General features: G+C 39.2%; 1 protein-coding gene across 28 annotated transcripts in view; it reads left to right on the top strand.

The window, feature by feature from the left end:
* Chn1 (chimerin 1) overlaps positions 1 to 18,271 on the top strand; it is a 167,095-nt gene that overhangs the window by 46,825 nt on the left and 101,999 nt on the right. For 8 of the 28 annotated variants that reach the window (NM_001399177.1, XM_087654779.1, XM_087654756.1 and 5 more), the window contains 3 exon segments: positions 5,834 to 5,872; positions 10,248 to 10,303; positions 15,610 to 15,641. In NM_001399177.1, the coding sequence (NP_001386106.1) occupies positions 5,834 to 5,872; positions 10,248 to 10,303; positions 15,610 to 15,641 (127 nt within the window). 28 annotated transcript variants of the gene reach the window in all.

Genomic DNA, 18,271 nt, shown 5'->3' with positions numbered 1-18,271 from the left:
TGAAGTACACATGAAATATCATGACGTTGTGTTTAGACTTTTCTCATCCCCAAGATACACCTTACTCTGTGTGTGTCCGTGTCCCATGTGTGACAGGATCTGAAATCTGAAGTACTATGAATATCCCCAGCATTTGGGATAATGGATCAACTGAAATCAACAGATACTAATAGCTTTTTAGAATGCAGATTCTGAAGCCAGTGAGATTGACAGGCATGCATTATAAGGCTTAAACTATTTTAGGGAACAGGCTAACAGAGAAATGGAGTCTCCCAATTGGAGTTGTTTAGCTTAACTTCTAGCTATTGGCATGTTTGTCACGTTCAGCCAGCTTTTGTCTGTCTACAGCCCCACCACTTTCCACCTCCAGTCCTAGGGGTGGAGTCCAGGCCTTCATGCATGCTAGGCAAGTGCTCCTGTACAGAATGATGCCCTTTGCTTTTGATTATTATGAGTAATATTTCAATGACAATGTATACTAGTATTATTTAAACATTATTGACTTTAACAGTAAGCGAGAAATACAGAAATGGTCTTCAAAGAGAAGCAGACAGAACCGGCACACTGCCACATAAACCGAGCAGACTCCTTTGCGTGTACTCAGGGTTACAGCTAGTAAATAATCCAGCCTCCCCCTGCATGTGTGTCCTCCAGGACTGAACCCCAAGAGGCCTCTTTAATCTTAGAGTTCCTCTTCCAGATCCCAGAGAGATTGGTGCTGTTTAACAGAACGTAGTCCATGGTGTATACATAATGGTCAGAGGACAACTTTCAGAAGTCAATTCTTTCTATACCATGTGGACTCCATGAATCAAAGGATATCAGGTTATCAGGCCTGGTGACACTGAACAGCTACACCATATTGTCCTTGTTTGTTTGCTATTATTTGCCAGAATTGAAGCCCAACTTTGCTCTGTTGGTTGATAGCTACTGTATGACTCTGATAGGCTAGGATGCTGTCAGACCAGGACCAGGACCACAGCAGTGACAGCAGTGAATTCAGAAGTGCAAGTATCTGGTTCACTCATTTCCTTAACAATGTAGTGTGGCAGGAGCCTGAGGTCAGGCTGTGTTAGAGCTTTCCCACCTAATAAGCATGGCAGTCTTCACTGGAGCTCACAATTACCATTTTCAATTAATATTTCTTTTTTACTTAAGATGTTTTATTTTATTATTAATTAAATTTATTTTTTGAAGTTAAAATATAATTACATAAATTAATCCTTCTTTTTTTTTTTTTTCTTTTTTTCGGAGCTGGGGACCGAACCCAGGGCCTTGCGCTCTAAATTAATCCTTCTTAAAGACCAGTTTTCTTTAGGAGTCTATACCTCTTATTCCTGGGACTTGATACAGGGCTTTTGTGTGACATACCTTTTAATTTTGAATTTCAGAAATCTTTTTTTTTTTTGAGACAGGGTCTTTGTGTAATCTTGGCTGTCCTGGAACTTGCTCTGTAGACTATGCTGGCCTAGAATTCAGAGATCCTTCTGCAAGTGCAGGGGTCAAAGGTGTGGACCACCCACTACCATTGATGGAGGTATTATCTTTTGCTTCCTATATAAGAGTTTAGAGTTCCCCCAAAAATGCTCTCCCTGACTTTAGCAATAATTCTGTAGATGAAGAGCTTGTATAACAGGTTGGAGGGGTTCACTCTCTCTGAGGCACTGGTAAACAGTGGGAACTCTTAGGCTGGGAACAGGTGGACTCCTCCTCAGCCAGAAGGCAGGCAGTGATTGGTGGAGTATAGGACTTCTGGTTGGTTGTTATGAAAGAGCAGTGGAACTGGAAGCTTATTGTGATTGGCATAATTACAATCCTTCATTTCCATGCCACTAGGCCTTCCTGTCTCTATTGAGGTTGCATTCTGAATCATCCTCAATCAAACCTTCAGACCTGCTCACTGGTACTCAAAGGGGAAGCCCAACGAAAGGAGAAGTCTTGAGTGGTCTTTTCTTGTGTGATTGTGATCCTGGTGGTTGGTAAGGCAGGCTTCGGTGCTGACAAGAGGAGGGGGAGGGGAATGATTGTAGCAGTGCTGACAGCTGTAACAGCAGCTGTTGCAACAGGAACTTGACTGAAAAATCCAGAGAGCAGAAACTGTAGGGAGCTGAGGCAGTTGAGAAAAGGAGGGCTACTGAAGAAGATGGGGTTGTGAAGAGATAAGGATGAGAAGCTTAGAATTCCCTGGTGGCTTAGAATTCCAGGGAGCTACCAAGACAGAAGGGGACCTACAAGCTAGAACGTAAACCCCTGTAGCAGCTGAGAGTTACTCGGGGCTTGAGAGCCACACTACAGGCCATTTCCACCTCTGTCAGTGGTAGCTTTGAGCCAGTGTGCTGGATCACTAGCAGATAAAGCCTAGAGCAGTCACCTTTCCCCTCTTCTAATTCCAAGTGCAGTGTAGGCATAGTGCTCTCAGATGACTGACTATCACGGTCTCTTAATTCATGAAGGACCCACCAGCACCCAGCACCCACTGAATTAACCTGTACACTTGCCATTATGATTTGCTCCATGGGAAGGATACAAATTAAGTTCAGCCCAGAGAGAAGAAATACTTGAAGCAGGTGCAGGACAAATACTGAAGTGGGGCTTCTGCTGCCCCCCGTCCTGAGTGAGGACATGCTCTTCCTTCATTTCTGAATGACAGTTTAGGGAGTGCTTCCACCCAGAAGAGAAGCTCTTTCTATATAGTTACTCAGAAACTTATGGCACACACATATCACCTTGTGTCTGGTCAACTGGTTCCGTCCAAAAGCTGCAGCCTCAATTGTATTGCTATTCTCTGGGCATCCCAGGGAAACCCAGATTATTTCCTGGGAGCTAAAGGGGAAAGCTGTACTTCTCAGTGACCTTGGCAATAGTTCTGTAAATTGAAGAGTCTGTAAAAACAGGTTAGAAGGATCCTAGGGCACTGGGACAGAGGTGAAGTAAGCACTTGTAAGCACTGTGAACAACTTTAGAGGACTGCGTATTTGCAGCCAGAATGGGAAGGGGGGACACCTCCTCAGTAATTTGGCAAGGTGTCATTTGTGAAATAGAGAGTTTCTGGTTGGTGTTGTGCCAGTCCTGTGACTGGTAGAACTGGAGACTACGTTGTGATGGCACAGATGCCATCCTTTACTTGCATGACGCATGCCCTGCTAGCTCCAAAGCTAGGCTACTGAGTTCCCTTTTAAGTCAGCCACAGAAGGGGCTCCGTCTGGTTTTGTGCCCACTCTCTTTTCTGTCCCACATGGCATCTTGCACATGGTAGATTACTTGTATGGTTCAGAGTTCAGAGTACAGCAAGGAGGCTCAGATGTGGACTCAGGTGGCTAGTGTTGTGTCAACTTGACAGAGGCTAGTGTCATCAAGAAAATGCCTCCATAAGGTCAGGCTGTAGTCGAGAAGGTAGAAAAATTGCATTTAATTAGTTTGATGTGGATGGTGGTGTGGTGGTCCTGGTTTCTATAGGAAAGTTGCTGAGCAAGCAATTAGGAGCAAGCTAACAAGTAGCACTACTCCATGGCCTCTGTGTCAGCTCGCTCTTCTGATTCCTTCCCAGTTTGAGTTCCTGTGTTGGTTCCCCTAAACAGACTGTGACTCAGAATATGTAAGCCACATAAACCCTTTCTTCCCCAAGTTGCTTTTGGTTGTGGTGTTTCATCACAGTAATAGTAGCCCTAAGACATTGTACTATGAGTGTCAAGATAGTGAATTTATATTCTGCTGTTAGAAGCACTCAGGTGAGTGACTACACATCATATTCCTAAAGACTGACTGACAAAATAGCAATGTTTATGTATTGTTAATGAAGAGTTAGAAGCAGGATTTTCTTAGTATTGAAAAATGCAAATGAATTCATTCAAGCAAAGTTAATATAATTAATCCCCACAGCATATGTTCATATTGTCAGGTTCAAAGGAAACTCCAACTCCCCAAACCCCAAAAGTCAGTCCAAATACCCAGAAATGATCTCAACCTGGACTATAAGATGATATCTAGGGTTAGATGAAAGCCATCATTCCTCAGGAACTTGTGAAACTGGTTCCCATTTATCAAAAAGAGTGATTTCCCTTACCTCTGACTGAAGGGACATATGATTATTACCTGTGGCTCCTATCAGCATATCAGAGCCCATGCTGACCTCTAGTCTCCTCAGCATCTCAAGTGCCAGTCTCAAAGTCCATGCTAGCCTCACCTCCTCCCCTAAACTCCTTTCAGCTCCCTGGCTCCCATTCCCACAGCTGGTCCTACTCTTGTTGCTGTGTCCCCCACGCCTGCTTTTCCCAATGTTTTCTCTGTTCTCTGTTCCCTGCTGGTCTCTCTCTTGCAGAAAACCTTGGTTATGTTCCGTCTACTTCTCTCTCGGCTCTCACTCTCCCGCATGTCTCCGGCGATCCCCTCTCATAGCCACAGTAGAAACTTCCCTTAAACATATCACAGAGTGGTCGTACATCAGTTTATACACTATGTATGTCTCTATATATCACATTAGGATTTCGTTTCAGCCTAAATTTTTATTACCATTTTTAAATTTTATTTTTATATTTTGAGACAGGGTAGCACTACGTATCACTGGCTAGCCTAGAACTTGCTGTGCTGACAAGACCGGCCTGGAATCTTAAAGAGATTTTCCTGCCTCTGACTCATGAGTGCTAGGATTAGAGGTGTATGCTAGCACACCTAGCTTTAATTATCATTTAAAGATATTTATTTATATGAATATTATATTTGCATATTAGCAGGCATATTTGAATACTTTTCTAGGTTGCTAAGCAGTTTCTACATGATTCAAGTACTTTTCATTTTATGCCCTAAGTCCAGTGTTAGTAGTTTTGCTGTGTCCCTCTGACACAGTGTTTGTGTGATTTATAGTAGCACATCATAAACCAAGTGTGATGTTGCATTTTAAAGGTTGAGAATTGTTTTGAATCTATGATCATTATACTTCAGCGCCAGGTTTAACCTCAATAAACTTTTCAGGATTTTTCTTGTCTCCTTGAGGACTAGATTTCCTAATGGGTTCATTTTAGACACCAGCAGAGCCAGGTGATGTAACCAGCTGCCTCTTTCCACATTAGAAATATTCTGTTCATTTGCCTCCATAGACTTGCACAAGCTTTGCTGGCAAATGACTCCTTAGCCTTCCACGGTCAGTCAGAGTTAGAGCACACTTGGCTGTTTGCCTATCTCTTGTTACTTTATCCCATTCCCTTCATGGGCCTGGATTCCCATCTCCTTCCTCTGCCTCCTTAAACTCAAGGGAGTGAAGGAAATGGACTTGAAGAGCAGATGTTCACATCCTGTCCCTTGTTGGTCCCTGGGGACATTCTCTTCCATGGGAGCATTTCTCATTTCCTGATGTTGATTGTCTGGGACATTTGAGGACTACGATCTGTTCCTTGTACTCTCCTCTCTTCATGTTAACTAGTTGTACAAGAATTCTGCAAAAGCAAAGGGAAAACAGAGGAACATCTGTGAAGGTTAACATTATGTAGTCAGTTGGACTGGAGAGGAAAAATTCCAATGATTTGAGGAATTTTTTGGTGAAATGAGCATTAAGCATAAATCAATAGGAGCTTTATTGACTATAATTTGATAGCTATTAAAAATGATTATTAAAAGTAAAAATTAACTATGATTTTTTATGCTGTATAACTGAGTAGATACCATAACTTTTTTGAATAATTTTTAAACGTATTTTTAAGAAAATAAGGATCAAGACTAAAAACTGCATTTTAGTGCCTAGCATTAGGACAGATAGAGCACAGTATATGTACTGAGTGATTTAGCATCTTATTTAAATATAACTATTCAGCAATACTAATTTGATAATTTATTCTTTCAGATACAGATGAATATAGACCTCCTGTTTGGAAATCTTACTGTAAGTATATACATAAATTTAATTATGTGGATTATAATATTTTTGTAAGTAATGTAATTATTCACAGCAAAGTTTGAGATTAACATAAAAAGAATACTTATGGTAGAATGTGTTTCTGCAGAGCTCTGTGTGGTTTAATGTCTGTAGTGCAGCTCGTCTGTTTTACAAAATTCCAGGCAGTGGAACTCGAGATGATTTGTTGGAACAGCTGATAAAGCTATGCATGGAGAAACTAAGGCTTTGAGCAGTTTAATTATTCTGATCTTGATGATGTGACAAAAGGAATATATAAATGATAGATGAGGGAGTCCGTGTTAGCCGAAAATCAGTAAAAGCAGGTAAAAAATGATTTTAAAATTGCTTCTTTGTTTATAAAAGGGAGCGGTCTGTGGCAATTCTGTTGACAGTTTTCAATTAACAGTGCATTTAGAATCTTTCTTTATGACTTAAATCTAGTTATCAAAAGACTTCTCAAAATTTAGTCGAGATTTATACTTTATTTTTCTGCATTACATATACAGTGGGTGGTTTAACATCGACTGTTTCTGTGTACGATGAATTTTGGTGGAGCCTGGTGGGATACACTCTTTACAATGTGATTCCGTGAGAAACGAATCTTTGTGATTCTTTAGAAATATTTTAAGTTACATTTTGTTCACTTAGCTTGGTGTGTGCATATATATATGCATGTGTGTTTGTGTGCACACATATGTGTAGCTTGGAATCCATGGAGAGGTCCATCAGAGGACATCAGAGGTCTGTGGGAGTTGGTTCTTTTCTCTGGCGCAGGTTCTCAGGCTGCTGGGCCCGGCCAACCACTTTTAACTGTGAGTCTCTGAGACAGTTACTTTATTTACTCTACACGTTTTCCAGTTTTGGTTCAGTTGAACTTATAAAAATGCGGGAACATAAAAATCTTAAAAATATAAACCAATAGGGAAACAGGATTATGTTTAATACCCTTCTTAAAAAATATAAACCAAAAGTCTTAATGCGTAATAACTGGCAATGAGTGTGGTGTAGGGACTGGAAAATAGTGGAGGGGTGTGTGCGGTTAGTGGAAGGTAGCCCAGAACAACTGTTGTTGTTGTCACAGCCACTGTGGATCTAATGGTGTCACAGCTGACTTGTTGTTTTGTTTTTTAAGAGAGAAACAGGAATTTTCTTTCACTTTTTCTTTTCTTTTCTTTTTTTCGGAGCTGGGGACCGAACCCAGGGCCTTGTGCTTGCTAGGCAAGCGCTCTACCACTGAGCTAAATCCCCAACCCCATTTTCTTTCACTTTTATGGTTGAAACAAATTCAAATTTTAAAGCAAACAAACCACATGCAAGCTGATTATACTCATTTGTGATCTCAGAATTTGATTGTTATTATTTCTAGGGACTGGGAATATCATTAATAAACATATAAGCACAGACATTTCTAACAGGACTGAAAATATATTCTATAATTGTGTTTCCTGTGATCTTGAATTTAGCTAATAACTTTCCACAAATAGTTAATGCCTGCCAATTTTAATTCAGCTAACTTTTAATTCAAAGAAGCTCTAAACTAAGGGAGAAATGCTGGAATCAGCGAGACCTTTTTATTGTGTGTGATTTTAGCATACTGTTTATTCTGGAAGAGAGCTGACATATGGCCTTGCTGTGTAGGCTTGGCTGACTTGGTACTCACTATGTGGCTCAGCCTAGACTTGACCTCATGGTAGTGCTCCTGCTTCAGTCTTCCAAGTTTTGAGTTTATAGGCTTGTGCCACCACATCTGGCTCTCACTTACAACTTTTAAATGAAACTTTTCACAGATGTTCTGTGAGTCTAAATTGCGGTGTTTGCTATAAATGTCCAAATACACGCACGCACACACACAGTACATATTACTTAGGGGGTATCTTATCTAAAAACTTCTCTTTAACTAATAGAACCATGTCTTTTGGGGCAATTAGAAGTACTAAAAGAAAATGAAAATACTATGTGATTTGATGCTAGGAAAAACACAGGGTAAAAGCTTGACTGGCTCTGGTGTGCGGTGTTGCTGCCCTTGATTCTTACTGCCTCACCCTCCTGTTTACTTCCTGGATAGGCAGACGCCTACTAATTATAACCACAAACCCTACTCTGGGAATCACGTTTGCTTAGGTTCTAATGGTACATTGTTTTCAAATCTTCTTGATGATGGCTTAACTGTCATAATTGGAGTTTTATAGGTGACAGTATTTTCTAGAACATTTTGTTGACAAAGAAGTCAGCATATCTTTTAGGAATTACAGACAAGAGCAGGCGTGAAGTGTATTTTCACCTTCTCATTATGTTTTCCAGAAAGGAGCATGACAGAGGATGGTCTCCTGTCGCATTTGGCTCCTGAGGGTGGGAACAAGGCTTTCTGGGTGATGCACACATCCTCACTGTCAAGCTAGGCTTGATGTCAGTGCTCCTTCTCTCTTCTGCATCTCGGAATTAGTTCTCAGATTATTATGTCACCTCATTTCTTTAGTCTAGATTCACAGAAAGTACTTCTGATGAACTCAGTGGAATAAGATATTTAGAACTATTTTAATATATCAGCCCTGGGATATTTGTAGTCACGAGAAAAAAAGCCTAGGGAAATATTTGTATCAGAATTTCAGACATTTCTGAGGAAGTGTTTGGGGGTTTTTAATATTAAAGAGTAAAACATAGACTCTCAATTGCTTTAGAAAGTATCTGTATTGTCTCTTTTATTGTTTGAGCTGACAATTGCATCATCTCCTTCCCTTTACTCCCCAGTCCTCTGTGTACCCTCGCTGCTTGCTTTCAGTTCATAGCCCCTTTTTTTCACTAATGGTTGTTAGATACACACATGTATATAACATTTATACATTAATATTACTAAATATATAAATGTGCCCTGCTAAGTTTGTATACCGTTACTTGTGTATGTTGCAGGGCAGATCATTTGGGATTGATAACCAAGTGGTGGGTTCCCTGAGGAGACTGTTCCCTACCTGCTCTCAGCACTCCTAAGCTGCTTACACTCAGTTCCTTTTACATCATAGCACTGTCCAAGTACTGCGTCCTAGTAATGACCTCAAAATGATATTACTGATTATAGCGAATTGCATATATTAATAACCATTATAAACATAATATTCTTTATGATACATTTACTGTCAACCAAGGATTATTGTAAATGTTTCACATTAGTAAGAAGCACTGATATACACTATATGTAGTATATATATTACATAGAGAGTAGTTCTATATTTATTCTAATTATGTACATGTACAATTAAACACTTATATACTGTCCAATTATTTATATTCATATAAGTTCCCATGATATATATGAGTTACAGTGGCAAGAGATAAATCTTACAAAATTGTACCTCATTCAAATGAGTCATGCATTGTCTAAAGTGTCAGATGTCTGGGTAATTTGATGATATTGACAAACTATGTAAGTATTTAACTCCATTATAAATTTAAGTTCATTTCCCTATATGATTGCACACTTAGAATTAGAAAAAAACCAATCTGAAGGACAAACGTATTTATATGCTGCTTATGACAAACACCAATCTTATTTATTCTCATTTTAAATTTAAAACCTGATGTTAGTCTGGAAAGGTCCTGTTTTCAGTTCAGATATCATTGATTTGTTTTCAGATACCATAAACATTATCCATTCCTTTGGTAATGTGTGTTGAATTCTTTCTTTTGCTGAATTTGCCCAAACTGAGTAAATTCTAGTAACTCAGTCTCTGAAATTTTGTTTTTAAGAGAGATTATATTTGAAAATAGATTGACATTATAATTGAGAGATAAAAACAGTGTATGTGTTAACTCTGCCCTATAACTCCGGATTTTAGTCCCATGTTTGATAATAATGGACTTTAAGAGATGTTTATATTAGGAAAAACAAAGAGTGGGTTATAGAGAAGATTGTAAAAGTTACAGCCCCAATTTGTTCCCAACCGTCCTAATGCTGTGACCCTTTAATACAGTACCTCATGTTGTGATGACCCCAACCATAACTTGCCACTTCATAACTGTGATTTTGCCACTGTTATGAGTAGTAATGTACGTATATGTTTTCTGATGGTCTTAGGCAATCCCTCTGAAAAGGTGTTTAATCCCCAAATAGGTTATGACCAACAAGTTGAGAACCACCATTCCAAAAGACATTTGTGTAGATGATGAGTTTTCTGCTTTCGTTCTAAAATTTGATAAACTTTACTTTGGTTGACAGTCTTTGTTTTGTTCATGACAAAGTTTTATTTAGCAGGAAATAGGACTGCAGCAGTTTTCTTTTGCGTATAAAAAGTAACCAGTTTCTTCTAATGTGTTTCTGAACTGTGTGTAAGGGAAAGTGACACATTTCATGTCTCCCTCCTTGTAGTATACCAGCTGCAGCAGGAAGCCCCTCACCCTCGAAGGGTCACCTGCACTTGCGAGGTGAGTGTTGTGAGGCAGTGGTTACAGCAGAAGCCCTTTGACTCTTCTATCTCCCAAAGGCTGACGTCCTTGGAGGCTTGTTTGTGGGTTTAACCGCTCTCTCTGGGTCATAGCACAATGCTGTAATGAATTCATTTTTATTACTAGTTTTATTGGATATACATATGCTGTTTAGGATATTATGTTTGTATCACTTTACATTATGTCATTTTCTTTAATTATACATTGCTTTTATACTTTAAATGTATTATTATTCTGATAATGAATTTGAAAGAATCATTGTAAATTATTAAATTATTTCTTCTATTAAAAGTAAGGTTTAAATAATAATTTTAAAAAGGAACCAAAATTGAGCCAAGGTATGTGACCAGCACATAGGAGGCAGAGGCAGGCAGATCTCTGAGTTCCACGAAGTTTTTAATACACACACACACACACACACACACAGAGAGAGAGAGAGAGAGAGAGAGAGAGAGAGAGAGAGAGAGAGAGAGAGAGAGAGAGAGAGGGAGAGAGAGGGAGAGAGGGAGAGAGGGAGAGAGAGAGAACATGAAATGAGTGAGTGGTACAAATGGGTGGATATGAACAAATAACATGGATAATTTATCAAAGAAAGTTATTTTGTATAACATAAAAAGATACAATAAAACTCCATAAAATACCCAAATTAAAGCTCACAAAAAATCATGAAGTCTGTTTTGTGTTGGCCAACAACTCCTGAGCATGGTGCCTGCCTTTGAGTATGGTTGATACAATGCACCAAGGGACACTTCACTGGAGAGAACTGATTTCCATTTGCCAGTGGTATCAATTGCAGTAGCTTCTTGGTTGTGTCTCCTTTTCCTTCTCAGTGCTGGGATCTCGTCTGCTTTGAACGTGTGCTGCTCTGTGAGTTCATATGTATATCAGTCCTGTTGTGTCTGAGAAACACTGTTTCCCTGGAGTCATCCATACCCTGGCTCTTAAAGAGTCTTTCTGCCTCCTCCGAATAGATCCCTGGATCTTGAGAGGAGGTACTTGATGACAACATCCTATTTAGGACTAAGTGCTCTAAAGTCTCCCACTCTCTGCACATTGTCCAGTTGTGGTCTCTGTTAATTTCCATCTATTGCACAAAGAAACTTCTCTGTTGAGGGCTAAGCAAAGCACTGGTTTTTAGCTATAGAAATGTGCCATTAAATGTTATTTTATTGCTAACTTCCTTAAGTAGCATAATATGTGTATGTTAGCTTTCAGTCTGTAGATTTGTGTGTTTATCTAAATAACCACAGGGGTTGAATAGCTAGTAAAGGACCTAAGGGTAGGGAAATAAAACATAGTGTTATAGAGAGATAAGGGAAACTAGAATAGGGTCGATTGAGGAGGAGTATGGGAGGGCAGGGGAAAGGTGGGAATTTGGGGAGGGGTAACTAATACTGAAGACTTTTGAAAAGCCATATGAAAGCTTACTATTGAAAAAACTTTTTGGGCTGGGGAGATGGCTCAGTGGTTAAGAGCACTGACTGCTTTTCCAGAGGTCCTGAGTTCAAATCCCAGCAACCACATGGTGGCTAACCACCATCTGTAGTGAGATCTCATGCCCTCTTCTGGTGTGTACTTATATAGAATAAATAAATCTTTTTTTAAAAAAAGGAAGAAAGAAAAAGCTTTCTAAAATATATGCAGATAGGAAAGAAATTTAAATGGAATCACAATATAGGGGAGAAGACAATTCTCTAACCAGAAACTTTATGCTATCAAGTAAAACCTCCAGTGCCAAGAACGGGCTACCTCTTGTTGGGTCATTGGCTAAAGGAATCCTGTAAACCTCCCAGACATCACAGGCTGTTGCCACAGCAATTGGTTACCCTTTATAACCTGATGATAAGGCCCTATTGCTAGAGATTCCACTTATTTACACCATCAGACATGGAGAACTTGAGCTGCTACCCACCTAGAGATTACATACTTACTGACTAATATTCATGGTAGTAGAAGGTATTTTGGATGCCACAGGAGGAGGAAACTGTTCATCAATATTACCCTTTATTCCACAACAGTGACTGCCAGTAAGATAGCATAGCACACCAGTGGTACAACATATATGATGGGAGTAACCAACCACTTAAAATTTTTAACTTTAGTTTCACACCCATGCCCAACCCTGCTAATGTGACCTGCAACTAGACATTCATGTTTCTATTCCTTCAATTAATCAGCCAGTGTTCTCTGAGCAGTTGCTTTCTGTTAGGTCCTCAGAATTTAAGTCAATATCTCTCTGCTGGACGAGCTTAGAGTCTCCGCAGGGCATGAAGTAGATTAACCAGCAGACGATTGGTAGCAATTCCATGTGTCTAGTTTTCATGGCGGGTGGTGGTTGTTTGTTTGTTTTCCGCCCACTTATAGGGAACTTGTGGTAGAATGCCAAAAGATGATACCAGAGATCTATATAAATGAAAATAATTAACATTTTAATATACTAAGTGCAGAGTTTAGACCCTGTCCTTGTAGCTATAGAAGAAAAAAAATTTTCAGCAGAAAAACGTACTAGGTTTTGATTACTTGACTGCAGTGCAGAAGCTGAATTAGGAAGGAAGATGATGGACATTTGGAGGCAAAATGTCTGGTTTAGGAGATTGCTGTAGTATTTCTAAAGATGAGTGAAAGGACCTGCAGGACAGGTTCTGGGAATAGCCAAGGAGGAGCAGACAGAGAAGTCTCTACCACAGCAGAACGTGTGGTTTGATGGTCTGAGTGAGGGAAGAGCAGACGTAGGGAACTAGCTATTTCTGATTTTATCTTCTTCATCTGAGTCTCAGGGAACAGATTTTTCTTTTCCTGCAAGAACAGTTAGCTGTTTTTTAAAACACAATAAAAAGCATATAAATGCTTAAATAAGCATAAATTATTTCTACTGTTGCATGACATTCACATTTCCAACTTGATACATTCATAAATCGACTAATTGCCGATTGTTAATTATTTTTATATTACTGAGTAATCTTTTAATTTCATTTTCTGAGTAATGTCTGTAACTTTGAAAACACTGTTTAATATCTTAGCTAACCCTAAAAGATCTACATTTCCTTTTTTTTAAAAAGAAAGCCTTCCCTGCTTCCTTAGACTCAAAAGATGTGCAGTGAGTTTTATGAGCTCAGAATTGTGGAACAAAGACCAATTCACATGGATTTTACGTTGAAAGATAAATAACCTGCCTGCAAATGCAGCAGAAATAAAGTTTCCCAGAGCTTATTATTTAAGATAATTCTTAGGAAAAGGTTAAATGATTTCCATGAGAAAACAAAAACATGCTAAAAGCAATTTAATTAATAAGAAAGGGGACAACCAGCAGGAAAGTTTGTCACCATGCAACAAGAATATTAGGGAATATTAGGGAAAAAATTGTCCCTTGTTTGAAGTATGAATTTGGAGAAGAAATATAGTATGTTGTTACCACAATTCTACAGTTGAGAGGGTTTGGAGGTGCCTCAGGGTGGCATACTGGGCTAGATTACAGTGTACTCTTGGGGATGCATGGCATTGTCACTGAAACAGATTTCCTGCTATCCTGGCAATAAATATTTCAAATTTGTTAGAAACAGTAGTGGATCTGGAGGACCAGAGAATAGGAAATCCAGACTTGGCAGCAAAGGAAATGAATGAAGACATAGCTGCAGTCTCATGTTACTGCCATGAGTCACAACGGTCAGGGTAGTCTAGTCAGTGAATGAGTGAGTAAAGAAAATGTATACAGACAGGGTGTGTTTCAGGACAAACACAGTCTTTAAAAGAAGCAAGTCCTGTAATTTGCACTATTAGGGGTGAACCTGGAGGACATTATAGTAAGTGAATAAGCCAGGCCCAGAAAGTCAAGCACTTATAATCTCACTCTATAGAATATAAAACTTCAGTTCAGGAACACGTTCAGTTCAAATGTAAGAGTAGTTAGTAGATGCTGGGGTGGTTGGTGATTGGAAAGGTGTTGGTTAATGAATACAGCATTTCCATTAAAACAGGATAACTTCAAGATTTTAAGTCTGCAAGATAATGCATATTAATTATTTTAGTCATTCCCAATGAACATGTATCTATACATAGTATTATACATCATAATACACACAGATGTTAATTATACAATATATGTTTTCATCAATTAAAACTTTACCATGAAAAACAAGTTAAAAACTGGAAATGATAAGACTCTTACAAAGGCAGAGTAGACTCACCTTCCCTTACTGTGGAGAGAAATGATCTTTAAATGAAACTAAGACCAGATACCTCATCGGAAATGGCCTGTCTGTTGCTGTGACCCTGGAGCCAGAGCTGGGTTGTGGTTCAGGAACTAAAGCATCACCTCAGCATGGTCTCTTCTGACCATCAGTTTAGGGCTAATGTATTAGTCTCCTGTTACTACCTTTACACTCTGTACGATTTCTGTACTTTCCAGTTTTCTTATTACTTAAAAACAGACAGCAACAAAACCAGTATGGTTGTGTGTTTCTTATCCTTACAATGTACTTTCAAAATAGTTATGATAATTTTGGTTTTAATTCAGTGATATGTCCCCTGCACATAAAAATTCAATAAGGGGCTGGCAAAATGGCTCAGAGGATAAAAGTACCTGCAACCAAGCCTGACACCTGAGTTCACTCCCTAATACCCACACGGTGGAAGGAAAGAACCACCTCCTGCAGGCTGTGCTCTTGACTTTCACTTCTCGTGTTGGGGCATGAGCAGCCTCCCATATCCACAAACACAAATGATAGAAACAGTTTTCTTAAACAGTTTTCTCTTCAGTGTTTCTTGAAGGAGTTGGGCAGATCTCCTCTATCTTCCCTCAGAGTCTGTGCTTGTAGGTGAGTTGCATGCTATGAAGTGCTATAGGAGGAGAAGCTGGCAGGAGGAAGCTGGTAGGAAGCAGAGGGTGATGCTGTCTTAAGATGTCTGTAACAAAGGGGGGAACTCAGAGGACCTGGAGGAAGAGAACTGGGGACCAGGGGGAAGAGCCAGTTTGTTGTGACACTGTTGAGCATTAAGTTCTGCCGATATTTTACTCTTTGAATAATGTGATTAAGTATCTTTTCTAGTTCATTACTGTCTAGAAACAAAACATAGTTCAACTGTTGCCACACGCAGCATGGGTCTAGGGAAAAGAAGTAATAAATCCAGTTAATTAATAAACTTAGAGTCCATCGTCTGCTCATTAAAATGTTATGCAGATTCTTTTTCTTGGTATGTGCTTTAGTTTATCATATAAAAACAGTGCTGAGTTACATTTTGTGCATTTTAACTTTCACAAATATTCACTGTTTTTCCTTTTCCTATAGGTAGAAAACAGACCAAAGTATTATGGAAGAGAGTAAGTATGGATTATCAGAAAGTATCTCATAGGTTGTCATATGTAAAAGATACAGGTAAATGCATGGTTTTGCTAAAAACACAAGATGAGAAGAATATTCTAGTTTGGTGAACTTGCATTCTCTTTCTTTGATTACAGGTTTAGTTCTAACTGGTCTAAATAGGAAAATAAAGACAAGTATCAAAAGAAAAAGATTAAACAAGTGTGCAAAGTGCTAAAGAATCAAGCCACATAAATACACACTCCCAGATGGATCTCAAGGAAGTTCGTATATTTATGTACTATACAGTAAAACATACCTGTACATGCAGTAGGGATGGACAGTTTATTTTTATATTGCATCCCCTTTCTAGTTTTCTATATTATGTAGTATCAGACCAGAAAAATGTGATTCATATTACTCAGAGACATGTCAACATTTTTTACATATTACCTTCTGAAGATGTTTTCCTAGTGTTATTACTTTTTTAATGTGCATTGGTGTTTTGCCTGCACGTATGTCTGTGTGAAGGTGTTGGGTCACCTGGAACTGGAGTTACGAGCTGCCATGTGGGTGCTGGGAATTGAACTCAGCCCTCTGGAAGAGCATTCAGTGTTCTTTACCACTAAGCCATCTCTCCAGCCCCCTTCCTAACATAATTTATTTAAGGCAATGGGTCACTATGAAGGCCAGCTTCCTTTTGTGTAAAATTATAGGCATGTGCCAATACACCACCCTCCTCCCAGGTTTTACAAACATCTTGACCATACAAACTTGTAATTTGAGTTTTCCACTTAAAGTTGATAATGAGCATTATAATTTTTTTAAATTGCCTTTTGGTTTTAGTTCCACAGTTGGGCAACAGATTATACCAAAAATTATTCCAAATGCTGTTTTAGTGCTTAATGTCTTAATTTTTCTGATTATTGAGAAATAGAAACATAGAATAAAAGAATAAAAATAATCCATAACACTCCCCAGATTTAAAAAAAAGTTTGTTTTTCATTTGGGGTAATATCAACTAACAATGTACATAACAAATATTTCTAAATTACTAAAAATTCCAGGTGTGGCACATGCCTTTAATTTCAGCACTCAGGAGGCAGAGGCAGGAGGATCCCTGTGATTTCAAGGCTATCCTGATCTATAGAGCAAATTCCAGGACAGCCAAAAACCCTAGGTAGGTAAGTAGGTAGGTAGGTAGGTAGGTAGGTAGCTGGGTGGGTGGGTGGGTGGATGGATGGATGGATGGATGGATAGATGGATGGATAGATAGATATAGATAGATAGGCAGGCAGGCAGACAAACAGACAGGCAGGCAGACAAACAGACAGGCAGGCAGGCACATGTGTGCACACACACACGTGTGTATTGCAGTCGTGCGCATGTCCGTAGGCAGTGTGGCTGTGGGTTGAGCTGAGATTACTGCAGAGCTGAGGACCAGTTAGTTACCTTAAGGGCTCCTCAGTTGTCCTTCTGACTGAAGCTCTCAGCAGGAATGCTGGACACAGAAGCCTATCCAATTTTAGATAGGAGATTAATCTCTAATGCTAATAGTAATTTCGAGAAGCCTCTTACTGTACAGTTTTAAAAGGATGAAAATATTGGATCAACTGGTATGAGTCATTTTAAGGGTCTTTAAATTTCATTGTTTGTCAAAATGTCTTCCAAAATTTGAGTTTGATTGCTTTAAGGTGATAGATCTTTATTTTAAACAGCTAACACATTTTGCCAAGTTCATTCACTGATGGCACATACACTAATCTAATGAGGGTGTCACATCAGGGGCGGGTTACAATCCTGCTTGCACCAGATTCAGTATATTGCCTGTGGACCTAGTTCTAAACGTTTAAGAAATTCATGGAAATGAAAAATTCAGGAGACCAATTAGAGCATTTCAGATGGACATGATTAAACATTGCTGCCATGAACGATTTTAAGGCTGTTCAGAGACTGAACCATGCCCACAAGGAAAGACTTCAGAGTTGCCAGTTACCCCAGGAAAAGTTCTGGGTTATTAAGGTGCCAATAAAGGGCCTTTAAAGTCTATTACAAAGTCAAGTGACTACTGTCCTTCTGTCCTATGGAAGCTGCATGCTTCTTTTAAGCAGGGAGGCAGCAGTGATGAGAGAGACTGTCTCCATGCTTTTTCCTGAGCCTTTGAGAAAAATTGGACAGACAGATCACAGCATGGTTGAAGTAGTGCAAACAAGGGCACCACAGGAAGAGTGGTGACTACCCAGTGCATTGTCTGAGTTTGTATATTAATAATATTTTATTATTTATTTACTTTCTAGTAATTTAAAATGTCCTTAGGGACATTGTGGGCCGTTTAGGGAAGAATAAGTGACTTTTAGCAAATATGATTTGTCCCTTAGGAGAATGAATGGGAAATAGCCTAGTTTGTGATAAGATTTGTGAGTGGTGTGATATCACCTTAAGTGTCCTCTTTAGGTGAAGCTCTGTCTCCCTGGGAAGGAGTTTGCTGGGACTCAGCTCCTTTTGGATGGTTTGTCTTTATGTAGATGGGAGAGCTCAGAGACGAGTGTGCTGTCAGGTGAGGTAACACACTAAAGCAGCACATTTGGATGGTGTGGCCCCTATTCCTTGATAGTCTCTGAGTTCCTGAAAAGATATGACGTGTGAGTTT

The sequence above is a fragment of the Rattus norvegicus genome, chromosome 3 (genome assembly GCF_021556685.1).
Source record: "Rattus norvegicus strain SHRSP/BbbUtx chromosome 3, alternate assembly SHRSP_T2T, whole genome shotgun sequence".
In the NCBI taxonomy this organism is placed as follows: Eukaryota; Metazoa; Chordata; class Mammalia; order Rodentia; family Muridae; genus Rattus; species Rattus norvegicus.
The sequence above is the reverse complement of the archived record's forward strand: the minus strand, read 5'-3'. Positions and strand labels throughout refer to the sequence as shown.